This window comes from Vulpes vulpes, chromosome 2 (assembly GCF_048418805.1).
Source record: "Vulpes vulpes isolate BD-2025 chromosome 2, VulVul3, whole genome shotgun sequence".
Lineage (NCBI taxonomy): Eukaryota > Metazoa > Chordata > Mammalia > Carnivora > Canidae > Vulpes > Vulpes vulpes.
In genome coordinates this window covers 11,396,417-11,412,371 of record NC_132781.1, presented here as the reverse complement: position 1 = coordinate 11,412,371, position 15,955 = coordinate 11,396,417, and the positions used below count along the sequence as shown (strand labels likewise).

General features: G+C 50.7%; 1 protein-coding gene across 1 annotated transcript in view; it reads right to left on the bottom strand.

Annotated features, from left to right (window-relative positions):
* Positions 1-266: 266 nt before the first annotated feature.
* The window catches only part of FAM20A (FAM20A golgi associated secretory pathway pseudokinase), a 49,200-nt gene continuing 33,511 nt past the window's right edge, over positions 267-15,955 (bottom strand). Inside the window, exons 2-11 of the mRNA XM_072746745.1 lie at positions 11,422-11,606; positions 10,649-10,699; positions 8,760-8,838; positions 6,252-6,344; positions 5,175-5,290; positions 4,499-4,679; positions 3,364-3,473; positions 2,880-2,961; positions 2,323-2,382; positions 267-898 (exon numbers count right to left, since the gene is read on the bottom strand). Of these exons, the coding sequence (XP_072602846.1) occupies positions 634-898; positions 2,323-2,382; positions 2,880-2,961; positions 3,364-3,473; positions 4,499-4,679; positions 5,175-5,290; positions 6,252-6,344; positions 8,760-8,838; positions 10,649-10,699; positions 11,422-11,606 (1,222 nt within the window). The 3' untranslated portion in view covers positions 267-633. The remainder of the gene's footprint in view (positions 899-2,322; positions 2,383-2,879; positions 2,962-3,363; positions 3,474-4,498; positions 4,680-5,174; positions 5,291-6,251; positions 6,345-8,759; positions 8,839-10,648; positions 10,700-11,421; positions 11,607-15,955) is intronic.

Sequence of the window (15,955 nt, the reverse complement as noted above, 5' to 3'; positions counted from 1 at the left end):
GATATTCTGAGCAAATCCCTATGTTATTTTTTATCCCTTATAATAACATTTTTGAGAGCTTGCTTTGGGACCGATCAGTAAGGGATTACTATATTCAGTTTGGGCCACGGTGACTGGGACATACATAGAAAGTGTGAAGTCTACTTTGAACCAGCTTGAGAGCTAACCATTTTTAGATATTTTTTTTTGTCTCCTTGTGAGATGCCAGATGTTTTATCTGGATCAGAAATGATCCTTGTAGATATAATAAGGATCTGGAGGTCAGCTAGGTGTCCATTGGTGTCCTTTAATTTTATTTGTTCTACTCTTTTTCTGGGACAAGGCTTCCAATCCTTCCAAGCCCAACTCATATCCAGATTGCCCGGTGGGCTCGGGAGATGGATGGTCTGTGGCCTTGATGAAGCAGTGCTTTTTGGGAAAGAGGGAGTTCCACTAGAGAAGCCACGCACCAAGGAAGAAAGTTGAGTGGGTCCTTCTTTTTTTCTTGTGGAATCATCCCAGTGCCCTGCCTCTTCCAGAGCTCGTGACCCAGCACCGCCAGCATGGACGGGGACGCAAGGAAGCAGTGGTCCACCCCCAAGAGTCCACTGCTGGCTCCACGTACAGTTCCCGAAATCTGGCTTCATCCAGCCCTTAGCTTGTCAAGTTAGCCTGGCTAGAGTCCGGGGCTGACTGTTCTGCTGAGTCAAGGGCTATGACACTCTGTTCTCCGTGGACCTCCACACACCCCTCCACTGTCTGTAGGATGATTTGGAGTCTCCGGTCCAGGGCCAGGAGGTGGGGCTCTGTGAGGACTGGGCTGAGCTGGTCTTCTAGCAAAGACTCCCGCATCACGTCACTGAGTCTGTAGTCGGCCTGGGCCAGCAGCTGCAGGTGCAAAAGCGTTTTCTTCTTTATCCTGGAAGGACAGAGTCAGAGGAGGCAAGTAAGTAAATGTGAAGAGAAAAGGCTTGCCTCAACTTTCCCCACAAACAGCTGTCGTAGCTGTTCTGGGAGCCTTCTCTCCCTCAGTGTTTCCTCAAGCACATGTGAACGAAAACTGGGGAAAAGGAAATAAGTGACCAGTTCACAACATCTCAAGGAGATTTAAAGCCACTGAGAGAAGTTTCTGGTAGGTGAAATGATGAAGATATTTGCCATCTCAAAAGCCATAGATACCCTCCGTCTCTAAGCTGTTTTATTGCCAACTTTATAATATTTCTCTGTATCAGACTGTTGGATGGAAATGGGGTGGAACCAATCTCGACTTGAGGATTTTGATTTCATTTTATGTGAGAATCTTGACGTGCACTCAGATGTGTAAGCCGCTTAATTGTCTGACTTGTCATCAACAACCACTGCCGGTCCTACTCAGGAGAGGGAGAGATGGAGGGAGGCACGTTTAAATGAGCAGAAAAGTGGATAAAGAACCTGCTTTGCTCAGAGTTTTCCAACTAGAAATAAATGAGGTGGTTTTGCTAGGGACGCAGCACGTATTTCTAGTTAGCTCCGAGCAGGCGGGCCATTTCACAAGCCTGACTTTGACACCAGAGAGGTATGGAAGTGGGTTAGACATTCTCTAGCGAATGGTGGCCAAAGGTCAAAGGACTTCCTTTCAATCTCACACGAATTTGTGGGACTTTTTAAATATTTTTTTTCATTTAAAAAATTTTTTTTAAGATTAGTTTTATTTCTTTTGAGGGGAGAGGGGCAGAGAGAGGAAGAGTCTTAAGCAGACTCTGTGCTGAGTGCAGAGCCAGACCTGGGACTTGATCCCATGACCCTGAGACTAGGACCTGAGGCAAAACCAAGAGCTGGATGCTCAACTGACTGAGCCACCCAGGTGGCCCTAAAGATTTTATTCTTAAGTAATCTCTATACTCAACATGAAGCTTGAATCCACGACGCTGAGATCAAGAGTCTTATGCTCTATCGACTGAGCCAGCCAGGCATCCCCAGTTTATGGAGCTTTAATCAGGATTTTACTTAGATGGTGAGCAAGTAGTAATATTTACGAGCTTATGTTAAGTGCTGAGCGAAGCAGGGAATCTGATTAGTCGTGTCAAAGACTATCAGGCTCTGCAAGGGTGAGCTCTTCTCTGAGTGGGTTCGAGATTAAAGTTGGCGACTGAAGGGTTTAAAAGATGAGGTCCTCATTCATCCTCTGCTGACAGATGGGAGAGATGGGGGTTGCCGGGGAAAATTCTGTCAGTGGACAAGAAATGAGGGCATTCCTGCTCCCCTACCCACCGGGGTCCTAGCCCAGAACACTGAGACCTTCTGAGCTCAGCTGTGGGGGGATGGAGAGTCACCTTGCCACCTGCCCTGGAGCTGGAGGCTCACCTGCAGCACTGGGACAGCGGGGACAGGATGGAGAGTTCGTCCTGGGAGTGTCGTCCGAACCTGGAAGGGGACATGGGCGTTCAGGGTGGCCCGCAGCACTTCCCTCCTAATGGTTTCCAGTCTCCTCTCCCTCAGCCTTGTTTGGACTCACAGCGCGGGGTAAAGTGCCAGGGGCCATGGAAGCTGCCTCTGCAGCCCCCTCCTTGTGCATCAGCTCCCAAGAGCCTCTGTGCCGGCATCATTCCTTCTTCTTTCCTTCATTCACTCATTCATTCATTCCCTAACTACAGGGGTCAGACACTGAGGATGGGCCATGCGCTCTGCCTCCCAGACTGAAGCATTGAGTAAAAAAATGTGGGAAACATCAGTCTGTCTCGCCAGGATGCTCTCGGGTTGGAGGAGAATCCAGCGTTACTTAGCAAAGATCAGGAGAAAGAGGAACTGGAACAAGTCGGGCCAGGACACAGGGAAGGTGACCATGCAAGGGCCTCATTCTCGGGGGGCCTCGGGGTTGTCCTGAGCGGCTACGGCCGGGACAGCCGTGTTGGGACGCTTACCCTCTGGCGTTGTCAAGGTGGATGAGGAACCCATCATCCCCGAATTTGGTGAACATCTCATAATGGTGCCGGTCCATATTTCCTGTAAAGGAGGGCGGATGCTTCGGACGTCTGCGTCCTCCCCGGGCACGGAGGCCTGTTCGCAGCTGAGTGAGGGATCTGAACCCAGGGCCCCACGCTTCCCACGGTTATCAGCGACGGTGCAGAGGGAGAAGGAAGCCAACGGGACAAACAGACCCTCGTGTGGACGGTTTTCACCTGGTGAAAACCTGGGTCCTGGGGGCCAGCCTTGAGTGAGGTCCCCTCTGACGAGGGGAGCACGTTCGCCTCTGTCCTCTGGGGCCTCTGGCACTTGGAGGCTGTGGGCCGTGCGAGGTTCCTCGGGCCTCAGAGTCCAGGCTCTGCCTCGTTGCCCAAGGTCACGGCGAATCCCAGCCCAACAGCCCGGGCCAGGGCCACCAAGTGCCCCAACGCGGGGACCTACCTATCAGGAAGTCGAAGATGGCCATGTCAATGATGTTGAGGAGGCGGTTGCTGCTGTTGTACGGGTAGATCTGTTTGACGGTGTCGCAGTAAAGCGGATTGACCTCCCACCTGGGGGGGAGAAGAAGTCCTGGGGCTGGAAGAGCCAAGATGGCGAGGTGTTGGGGGCCCTCCTCACACCTGCCCTCGCCCCCCAAGTCCCGGCTCCCTCATCCCAGCCCGGGCTGCCGGCAGCTCCTGGCCTGCAGGCTGTAGGTAGCTGGGTACATGGGGGGCCCCGGGACAAAGACACGTGGCAGGCTGCAGACTCCACGTGGGGGAGAAGAAGGTTCTGGGTCCTGAGCATCCATTCTGCTGGGCGCTACACTGATGGCTGGGCTGCCGTGGGCCGGAGGGGAGGCGGCGGGGCAGGAGGCCACCTGTCCCTCACCTGCTTCTCTGCAGCTCCTGTCACTGAGCCCCCTGGACCTGGCCCCCTAGTTCTCCTGGACCATTCGGAGCCCCCCTTCCCTTCAAGGCCCCCATTCTCTCTCCCAGGCTCCGGCTGCTACGATGCCCCCTTGTCCCTCCATCTGCTGGGCTCCGGCTCAGCCTTCGCGGGTCCCTTAGGATCTGTTGTGTCCTCCAGGGACCCTTCCCTGTTCACTTCTCTTCCCACTGGGACTATTCATTCATTCAGCTGATAGAAACCAAGTACTACTATGGCCCCAGGGGGCCTGGGGTGCGGGGAACAACTCTGGGGCTTGGCTTTCCGGGGCTTACTCAGGTGGAGCAGGTGGAGCAGGTGTTGCTCCTTCCGGCTCTGCATGTGCTTCTCCAGATGACAGCAAGGGTGCCACTGTGTTTTCATAATCTGGCTACTGGTCTGACCCCCACCCCCATCCCCCAGGGCTGGGAGCTTCTGGAGGGGAGAGCCTGTGTCTCTCAGTTCCGTACCCCCTCGCACATAAGAGGCTCTTGGTGACTGAGTACCCGAACTAAAGGGGGGAGAACAGGCACAGCTGGCCCCAGGATCCGGAGGAGATCAGGAAATGACTGGGGTTTCGGGATCCGAGAGCCAGGCTGGCTGCAAGGCCTCGGTGCAGGGACTGCAGCCCCACGCAAGGGACGGCATCACGGCCAGGGGGCCCACTCACTCTTCTTTTCCGGCCAGCGAGTAGGAGCGGATCCAGGGGTTGGGCACAGACAGCCTGGGGGCCAGGTTGAGGGACGGCAGGAAGGCGGACAGGGAGCCCTCCAGCAGGTGCGGGTTGCCACAGACGGCATATTCAGTCTTGCACATGTACGGGCACTTGGCAAAGAAGCACACGTTGCTGGCTGGAGGGTGCAGGAGGAGAGAGAGAGGAGGCCTAAGAGAAGGAGGCAATGCCATGTTCCTGCCCCCACCATCCTCCAGGAGGGAAGGGAAAGCCTCAACGCTCAGCCAGGGAAGAGGCCAAAGAAGAAACTATTGCTTTCGCCGGCGTCGGGGCTTGTGAGTGCTCGTAAACCGAGCATCCTGGATACCAATTTTTCAGATGTCTCAGGGCGGAGAAAGTGCGGGACCCAGCCCCACTGCATCCCATCCAGGTGACTAGAATGCTCTTTGCTTGAACAGGTGACATCTGGTTCCAGGAGGCTGGCAGGGCAGTTCCCGCGCACACAGGCTACTTGGCATCTCACAGACTACCTTTCCCATCCCCAGTTCACCTGGGGTGATGCTCAGGTGGGCCGGGGTGGGAGGGCCTGAGGGCAACCTATAGCCATCCCAATGAGGGTGGGAGCTCAGGCCGTGCTCTTCACCCCAGCACATTGCTCTGGCCAGTTCTCTACCTGGAGAGACGAAGAAAACGCTCTGCAGGATTTCATTCTTGGTGACTTCCAGGATTTCCTTGGTGACATTGACTAGCCTCCCCACTGTGGGTGGCACCCGGCGGAAGTCCAGAATCCTGCAGGAGAGAAAGCTCTGTTCATGTCTGAGGACTAGTCAGGGGGTCGGAGGGTGGCCCATTGGAAATGGCATTCCTGACCGTACCCAGCCCGGCCAGTACTGAGCCGACCGCGCCCGGGGCCAACCTGTATCTAAAGGGGCCGGAGGAGGGGTGGAGAAGGAATCCTTATCCTAGCAAGCCTCCTGGGCAAGCCTTCCCATCACCTGTGTTCTAGGTCAGAGCTTTCCATACTTCAGTTGGGCATATGTGTGACCTGGGATCTCGCTCACACGCAGGCTCAGATTCAGTGGGTCCAGGGGGAGCCCGAGATCCTGGATTTCTGAAAAGCTCCCAGGGTGATGCCCCGACTGCCAGCCCATAAAACACACCTAGAGGAGCCATGACAGGCACATGGGAGGGGAGGAAGTTCAGGAGTGTGCTTTCAACCTTTTCTTTCTTTTTGTATAGGTTTTATTTATTTATTCATGAGAGAAACAGAGAGAGAGGCAGAGACACAGGCAGAGGGAGAAGCAGGCTCCATGCAGGGAGCCCAATGTGGGACTCGATCCTGGGTCTTCAGGATCACACCCTGGGCTGAAGGGGGCCCTAAATCGCTGAGCCACCCGTGCTGCCCTCAACCTTTTCATATCATAACCTTAAGACTCCTGGGATACATGGGAGTGGATGCATTCTTCCCATTTCCAATCAGAAGACTAGAGCAAAGAGCAAGGTCAGGTCCAAGGCGGCAGCCTGAGCAGCCTGGCAGGGTTGGTTCTCTTTCTAGGTCATTCATTTCATCACCTTAGAGGCCTCGTGTTGTTCAGACGTGGGGTTAAATGGGAAATGTGTTGAGTTCAAAGGCGCCACTGAGGTTCACGAGGAAGACAGGGTGCCAGAAGGAAGAAGTGCCAGGGAGGCCCCACCTGAGGTCTGCCCAGCGGCCCTGTGGTGGTCCGTCCTTGCGGGGGCCCAACCCTACCTGTCCAGGTGGAAAGCTGCGATCTCGGCGTTGTGTCTCTGAAAGTCAATGAAGTAGAAGAAGTCCTCGGGGGTCTCTTCATCTCGCTGCTGTCTGGAAGGAAGGGAGGAATCAACGCCCTGGACTCAGACTTCATGAGGAGCCCGAGGAGAGAGCTGAGAAGCATGACTGGAGGGAGGAGAAAGCAGGCTTTCGCGCTCTTAATGTACACGTGCATGATGGAAAGACATGCCAGGGACAGCCCCCGGCCCCCTTGACTGGGAGAAGACTCATGGGCTTCTTGCAGGACCTTGTCCTGCAGGCACGCCCCGTACCAAGTCTCCTGCCTGAGCCACTTTGGTGCCAGCAGCTCATCCTTTTAAAATTAGTTGAGTTGGGAAGAAATATAGACATTCTTCGGCAGGTATAAGCAGAAGAGAGGGACTGGCCAGCCAGCCAGAGGTAGCACAGACCCAGATGTCAAGAGTTAGAGGTGGGGTAGGAGGCTGGGCTCTTCTAAAAGGAAGAGTGTCCTAGGGATGCAGTTTAATGCAACTGACATTTGAAGACCAGAAAAGGTCCAGGTCTTAGGGTGACGGGGTAATAAATGAGCTTGTCCCCTCAGAGAAACCTCAGCGGAATCCTGAGAGGGAGCCCAGCCAGAGGCTTGAGGGAGGCTGGTGTAGACGAGACTGATTTTATACATTTTAAATTCTCTAATGGATTCCTGAAAAGCAGCAGGCCTGCCCGAGTGTGATGGGCCGGCCGGGTACGCATGTACAGAGAGCTGCCTCCCGATCATTCCGGGCAGCGTGGCCTCTGGCCCCGAGGTTGACTTTGCCTTGCTGCTAATACACACGGAAGAGTGATGATCTGTGATGAATTTTATAATCCGCCGCGTGGGACTGCATGAGGGCTGCAGAAGCAATTCAAATGTAAATACACATAATTTTGCAGAAAGCTGTAAATACACAGCTCCAGCGATTGAAAGACAGTGATGTGCACTTGGCCAAAAAAACACAAGTCCTGGAGACCACGGTGAAGGGCTGCTACAAGCAGGTGTTCTGTTTTACAGGGTGCATCCTCATTTCAAGGACAGGTCCCTGGGCTGAGGCACGTCCCCCACCTTCTCACTAGCGGCGCCGCTGGATGTCTAGGCAGCAGGGAGCGGCCAGGGGTCCCCCTCTCCAAATATTAATTCCTGAATTCCCTCCATAAGAATACGCAGTCTCCCCGACACCTTTTAGAATTTTCTAAAACATCATTTCCCTGTTTCTGGATGGCAAGTCTGGATGTGATTTTAAATTTGAAAACCATTTTTACATCAGCGCCTCTCAGGCTTTGGCAAGCGTCGATGTATTCCTCCGTGCCTGGATTATATATATATTACACGAAAAATGCAATCTTTAATTATGGTCATATTTATATTATCCAAAGATAAATTTCTACTTTCCCTTTTTAACATGGGACAAATTTTTTTTTTTTTTTTTGCTTTCAATTACCTATCGAAAAAAATGCATGCCTTTCCGAGAAATACGTCTTAAAATGATGCTGTTTGGCTTTGGACTAAATTGTATACAAATGCGGATTATAGTTTACGTTATGGCATAAGAATAGACAAAATGGCTTTTATGACCCAACGTTGGAGAGTTTGCATTCTATTCAGGAGGAAAGCTGGTTCATTTGAACAGTCTTTGCCTGTAGTTTGTAAGTGATGGGGGGAGAGGAGAGGCTGTAGGCTGGTACTTCCTGTGCTTTCCTGCATATAAAACACGGCCAGTGTGAGTGGTTTTCCTCCCCACGTACGGAAAGGGAAAGCAAGGCTCTCCTGCTGTATAATGAGCTTTAAGTTTTAGAGAAATCACAGCCATCCTAATGTGCCAGATAAGAATTCTCAGAGAATGCAACTCACGGATCTGATGCTGGGTGGTGGATTTGCAGATTTATCATTGTTTTTATGCTTCCCTTTGATGTCTCCTGTTTCTACATCATGTTCCCTTTGCCTCCTCTCTTTACCAGGCTCACTTAGGAGTCTATGCTAACCCCCATGACTAACAGTAACAATCCCTAAAAACCCTGTTATGCCCCAAACATGGTGGCTCTGTGTTCAGCTGACAGGTGCACCAAAGAACCACCTGCCTGCTTCTCGAGCCTTGGCTAAACCAGCCACGCGTGCTCACTGCGATCGCTCCCTTTTATTTTTTAAAAAAGATTTTATTTATTCCTGAGAGACACAGAGAGAGAAGCAGAGACACAGGCAGAGGGAGAAGCAGGCTCCATGCAGGGACTGGATCCCAGGACCCCGGGGATCACGACCTGAGCCAGAGGCAGATGCTCATCACTGAGCCACCCGGGCCTCCTGCGATCACTCCCTTTTAAAAGGAACACAACTTTTTCTCCCCAGCATTTTATATGCCTCAATATCAGGTGAGATCCCCTCCCCAAACTGTCCATATTTACTAATTTTCGGTCAAAACTCCCTTACGGCTGCCACAGCTGGACGTGGAGGTGAGGAAGACAGTCACTTACCTCATGGGTTTGAACATGGCCTTCCCAAAGTCTGAGAACCTCAGAACCAGCTTGAGGTGGACCCCACTGGGTTTCACGACTGTGAGGGGGAGAAGGGAGAGTTAACGCTGTTTCTGGGCCTATGACCTCAGGGCTTATAACCTGTGTTCACTCAAAAAAAAAAAAAACCCCACTAGATTTCTTCTTTCTGCTCTTCTGTAATAAGACCCCGGAGACCAGCATTTGCTTTTGAAGCCTCCAGGGTAAGTTCTAGCATGTCAGGCCTTGGAGAGTGTGTCTGGGGGGCTCAAAACAATGCTTTGTCTGCTCTCCTGGGAAAGGGGAAAGTGATGCAGTTTCCCCGAGATAGACACTCACTGAAAACCCCGCAGAATGTTTTCCTAAGAAGAACTGGAGTCTTCCCTGTGTGCTTCTGTGGCACCCCGATGGGTTCTGATTATGCCACCTGTTACATCCCGCTGGACTAATTTATCTCCATCTCTCTCTCTTTTAGAACGAGAGAGAGAAGAGAAAGAGAGAGAGAGAACATGAGCAAGGTTAGAGGCAGAGGGAGAAGGAGCCTCCTGCTGGGCAGGGAGCCCGATGTGGGGCTCGAACCAGGACCCTGGGATCATGCCCTGAGCCGAAGGCGGACGCTCAACCACTGAGCCACCCAGGTGCCCCTCGACGTCTTTCTATTTAGGACTGTATACCTGGGCCGGGACAGGGTTTTGATGGATAAGACACCTGGGCGCGCCTACCTCCCCCTGCGGTCAGTACTGTCTTCTGATATGTTGTGTTCTGGGTACTTCACCCACTTTGCCCTGTCCTGGGCAAACGTCTAACTCACCTTCGTGTTCTGTATGATGGCAACTAGCAGGCAGGTACTGAACTAAAGCAAAGGGAAGCCCTGGGCCCTAAAAACTTTCCTTTGAACTTTTAACATGTCACGACACAGATGAGAATTTCTATGTGTTCAGTATATTGAAGCAAAGAGATGAGGTTACTCATTACCGGGCCAGGGAGCTTGGTGTCCAGGCACCACCATGTCCAATTCATAGCCCCCTGGGAGCTACTATATCTCAGGTCTGTCTTTTTCAGTCTGTTCATCACTTGCCCTGGTGGGTCTCAACTTTGGCTCCATTAGAATCACCTGGAGGGCTTTGCAGTTCTGATGCCTGGACCTCACCTTGTGCCACTGAACCGAGACCCTCTGAGGTAAAGGGCAGTCCTCAGTACTTTTTAGAGCTCTCCAGCAAACTCTAGTGTGTGGCCAGCTTAAGAACTACCGTCCAGGGGCGCCTGGGTGGCTCAGTGGTTGAGCGTCTGCCTTCGGCTCAGGTCATGACCCCGGGATCCTGGGATGGAGTCCCGCATCGGGCTCCCCGCAGAGAGCTGTTTCTCCCTCTGCCTATGTCTGTGCCTCTCTCCCTGTGTGTCTCATGAATAAATAAAAATAAAAATAAAAATAAAAATAAAAATAAAAATAAAAATAAAATAAAATAAAAAAACTGTCCAGGACAACTGCTTCTTAAACCAATGAATGTACTCTAACCCCTTGAGGATTTGGTTAAAATCCAGATTCTGGTTCGGAAAACCAGAGCGGGGACTGAGATTTGCATTCCTAATAAGCCCTCCGATGATGTTAATGATGCAGGCGGCCACACAGGACCATGCACTCTCCAGCGGGGCCCTAGTTACAGCCCCTCCTGAGCGCTTTTTCTTTGGTGTGGGTGGGTGGAGAGCATGTTGAGGTCTCAGATATAAGGCAGAGAGAGTCTCGCTCCTTCAACTTCCAGCCAGGACCCCCACGGGATGGACGGTGGGCCCCTCCCCTTGCTGCCAGGCCCTGCGGTTCCCCGGGTGGTGGCGATGAGGGGATAGGACGGATGCAGGGCTGGGCCACTTACTCTGGGTGCAGTCACATGCCCCGAGCAAAGCCTTCTCGTCCTGACTGTAATCTGGAAAGGAAGAGAAGGGCCGTGAGAAAGCCCAGCCTTGCTCCTGGGAGAGCCCACCACCCAGGGCCCTTGACTCTGGTTTAGACCACAGAGTGGGAGGCGGTGAGGCAGCCAGGGGCCCTTGCCCATTCAACGGGGGATGGCTCGGGGCCCCAACTGCCTGCGGCCTCCATCCTGCTCCATCCCAGGCCCTACATCCTCTGGCCCTTCAGTGGACGCCCCTGCAGCGGTGAGTGACTGATGCTAGATTGGTCCCTGTTAGGGACTAGATTGTTAGAGCACTTGAGAGCACAGACCTGGGGCAGGGGGACTATGTTTGAATCCCAGCACCACCGCTGTGTCTTTGGCCAAGTTGCTTCACCTCTCTGAGTCTCAGTTTCCCCACCTGTAACATGGCCATGATAATGTCCACGTTGTCTCGTCGCTGTATGAAAGAGGGTTGTCAGGTTCCAAAGAAGCGCTCAGTCAATGGTAGCAACCCCCATTCTTTAAGTGTTCAGAAACACTTTTTCTTACAGCTCTTTGATGGGGTCGTGATGAGATTAAAATGGTAAGATCTCATGCAAAGGGGAAAAGATCAATGTCTATGTTTTTCTTTTTCTTATCCTATCATGTGTCAGAGCCAACCCTTTAACATTTTATGCTACAGCCCAGTCTGAGTTGGTTTATGCAGCCTCCCCGGGAGAAAGTCAGTGCATCCTGCCTGAGCCTGTGCATCTCACCAGCACTGATGGTGGGAAAGCGCCTCATGTCGTGGAGGAGTTGGCTGACGACAGGACTGGACCGGGAGTACAGCCCACGGCGGCTGATCCCCAGGTGGAACTGGACCCAGCTGGCCTCCTGTCGGAGCTGCAGGGGAGCGTCCAGGGAGGTGAGGTTGAGCTGCTCTTTGTACATCTTGTGTCGTCTGCAAGAGCAGGGAAAGTTTGCTTTGTTTTGTTTCAGTCAGGGCTATAAGAAATGCAAAGACATGGGGCGCCTGGGTGGCTCAGTGGTTGAGCATCTGCCTTCAGCTCAGGCCGTGATCCCGGGGTCCTGGGTTCGAGTCCTGTATCAGGCTCCCCGCAGGGAGCCTGCTTCTCCCTCTGCCTATGCCTCTGCCTCTCTCTGTGTGTCTCTCATGAATAAATAAAATCTAAAAAAAAAAAAAAAAGCAAAGACTTGTCAAAGTGCGTTGTCTGGACTCAACTCATTCTTTCATTCATTCAACAACAGTAGGCAAGCACCTCCTTTGTATGTGGCTTTATGCTGAGCTTAGGATACCATGGGGGGGTGGGCAAAAAGGCACATGCCTTCCTGGTCCTCAGAGGGCTTATAATCCAGTGAGTGCAACAGGCACCCTGGTTACACAATGCCACACACAAATACCCAAATACCTAACTACAAACCATGACAAATATGGCAGATGGTTAAGAGTAAAATTAGGGACCTCATATAATCTGGGATCTTAGGAAGATGTCCTGGGTCTCTTTGTGCACTTTTCAATGAAAAAGTCTCTATGTGATATTCCCCACTATTTTCTGACCTACAGAAGTAAGCAGATGGGGGACAGAAAGAAGGTCCCTGGTGAGAAGGAAATGAATAGAGAGTGAGGATCTCTTCAGCAGGGCTGGAATCTAAGTAGACGAAGCAATAAGTCATATAGGAAAAGAAGAATCCATTAGCCACTTACTGTTCTGCTCAAGAGCCTTTTCTGCCAGGGTCAAGGAAAAAAGTAATAAAACAACGCCAATGCCAGATAGGGCCTAAGAGTCTAGTTTAGGAGACGAGTTGTGTGTCTATGAAATCATCAGAGCAAAATACAAAGCAGTTGTAAATTGACTGCTAGATAGGTGGTTCAGACTAAAACACCCCAATATTTTGGAGAAGGGAAAGATGCTTACATGATGAAGTGGTCAGATGGAGACCACTGTGGAGGAAGGTGGGCTTCAGCAGGATCCGAGAGAATGGATGGTGTTCGGATTGAATGGCGTATTACACGGGTGCTCCTGGGTTAGGGATAATATGAGTGGTAGGAGAGGCTGGCAGGGGACAGTCGTATCTGAGGATCAGAGAGGCAGGTTGAGTAAGTAGGTGGTTAAGTGAAGAGATGGAGGCCTCCAGTTAGAAGGTAGAGGGAGTGAGCACGATGTCGTCTGGTGAGGTAAAGCTGGCAGTGGAGGCAGGTGGGATTATGGGGGCAGGGAATGGGTGTTCCTATATATTTCTCAAACTGGTGCCATACCTCTGAGGTCTGTGATGGGGTGGGGGTGGGGGTGGGTATTTTTGCTGAAATTTTTGAATTCTGAATCCATCACTTTGAATTCTGTTAAGAATAAAAGTATCTAGTCATACAACTGAGTCAACATTGACTCATTGTTTTGTAAACATTTAATTATATACGAATTCATTTTGATTTGGGAGTGTTCATTTTCGAGCCAATACATTTTCTTTGTTCGGGTCTTGGAGCACTTGAACAGCTTTTGTGTATTTTAGGCACGGCGTTCACACTGCTAACGGATAAAGAACTATGACCTACTGGCTTAGTCCAGGCTGCCCACACCAAACACCACTGGCCAGGGAGCTTCCACAGTAGCCATTTATCCTCTCACACTTCTGAGGGCCTGCAGTCCGAGATCAAAGCATGGCCGGGTTTGGTCTCTCCTGTGGCCTCCCTCTAGGGCTTGCAGAAGGCTGTCTTCATTCTTGCCTCCTCATGTGGTCTTTTCTCTGGTGTCTCTTCCTCTTATAAGGACACCTGTCTGGGACACCTGGGTGGCTCAGTGGTTGAGTGTCTGCCTTTGACTCAGGTCATGATCCTGGGGTCCTGGGATTGAGTCCCATATTGGGCTCCCAGTAGGGAGCCTGCTTCTTCCTCTCTCTGCCCACCCCCCCGTCCCTCATAAATAAATAAATAAAATATAAAAAAAAATATAAGGATTCCCATTCTACTGAGTTAGGACCCACTCTATATAGGACTCTTGGGGGGACAAAAATCAGTCCAGAGCTCCCCCACAAGCTTTGCTCTCATCACCAAGAAGGTCCGCTTCAGAAGGCTTTCCTCAACGCAGTCCAGGGGGTCAGGAGGGAGGAGGGGGGTGGGATGGCAAGGCAACTGTACAGCGCTGGGACTTCCTACCTAAACACACTTCCACCCATCTGCGGGATTTGATCAGACTCACTGCTGTCAGCTAGGGCTACATAATCCCATTTTTTCTCTAGTCAGCTTCTTCTGGGGGCTAAGGGAAGTACTGGGCAGCAGCATATGTATATTAGTCTGCTCTAGCTGCCATAACAACACTACAGGCCAGGGGGGCTCAAACAATAGGCATGATTTCTTGTAGTTCTGCAGGCTGGGAGACCCAAGATCAAGGTGTAGGCAGATTCAGTTACTGATGAGGGTTTATTTCTGGGCCTGTGGATGGCCACCTTCTCACTAGGACCTCACATAGAGAGGAAGCTCTCTTCCTTCTCTTACAAGGACAGTCATCCCATCGTGGATCTCTACCTTCATGACCTCATCTAAACCTATTTATTTTCCAAAGATACCCCCTCACCTCCAAATACCATCACATTGGAAGTTAGGGCTTTTGACATATGGATTTGGTGGTGGTGGGGGGGGGGGAAGAGAGCCTCATAAATATTCAGTCCATAAAAATATGAGCCTATTTTTCCACCCTGAACTCGTCTGGAGAGAAAACACTTACTTAACATGCAAGGGAGAGCACACTCCCCATCTAGAGGGGACAGCTGCTATTAAGTTTCAGCTAACAGTAGTCATGCCTTGTCATTGCTCATTCATTTATTCATTCATCAAATATTTGTTGACTGCTAGACACTGATCTACATCCTGGAGCTAGGGATGTGTACAAAACAAAGTCTATGTTGTCATGAAACTTACATTTCCCAGGAAATCATTTATTCTGGGTTTTGAAGAGAAGTTAGAAATCTAGTTTTTGATCAGAGTGTAGAACCTCCTTTATTTTTTTTAAAGATTTAACTTTTTTAGGATTTTTAAAAGATCTTATTCAGTCATTTGAGAGAGAGAGAGAAAGAGAGAGCACAGGAGCGAGGGGGGAGAGGCAGAGGGAGAAAGAGAAGCAATCTCCCTGCCAAGAAGAGAACACAACGTAGCGCTAGCTCCCAGGACCCCAAGATCATGACCTGAGCCGAAGGCAGACGCTGACCATCTGAGCCACCAGGGAGCCCCCAGAATCTCCATTTTAAACACATTGACTTACTGGGTATACATACCAAGGAAATGAAACCAGTACCTTGAAGAGATACCTGCACCCCCATGTCCATTACGGTCCTATTCACAACAGACATGGAAGGGACCTACATGTCTGCCAATGGATGAATGGATAAAGAAAATGTGGTACAGATACTCAATGGAATATTATTCAGCCTTAACAAAGAAGACAATCCTGCCATTTGCAACATCGTGAATGAACCTGGAGGACATTATGCTACGTGAAATAAGCCAGACACACACAGAAAGGCAGATACTGTATGATCTCACTCACCTATGGAATCTAAAATAGTCCAGCTCAAAGCACTGGAGAGTAGAATGGTGGTTACCAGGGGCTGAGAAGAAGGGGAAATGGGCATCTGTTGGCCAAAGGGTACCAAGTTTCAGTTATGCAGGATGAATATATTCTGGAGATCTAATATACGGTAGTCTATTTTTTAAAAAGATTTTATTTATTTATTCATGAGAGACACAGAGAGGCAGAGACATAGGCAGAGGGAGAAGTAGGCTCCATGCAGGGAGCCTGATGGGGGCCTCGATCCCGGGTCTCCAGGATCACACCCTGGGCTGAAGGAAGACGCTCAACCACTGAGCCACCCAGGTGTCCCTACAGGAGTGTATTTAATTGTAGAGTTAACAATACCTTATTGTATGCTTGAAATATGCTAAGAAAATAGATTTTTAGTGTTCTCTCTACACACACACACAGTAACTATGTAAGGGGATGGATACGTTAATTAGTGTAATAGTGGTGAATTATTTCATGATGTATGAAAATACTAGGTATATCAATATTAAGTTGTACACCTTACAGACCTACAGCTTTTGTCAATTGTACCCCCATAAAGCTAGATCAACAGTGACAACCACAACAAAATAGCAACCCGTTCGTGTTCAGGGCCCTGTGCTGTTAAAGCAGATGAGGATTCGATCTGAGTCAATCCAGGGTAATTTTAAGACACACGTAGCTCTGGGGAAGTCCATGTGCAGAGGAGACAAGGCAAGGCAAGGGAACTCGGTTATTT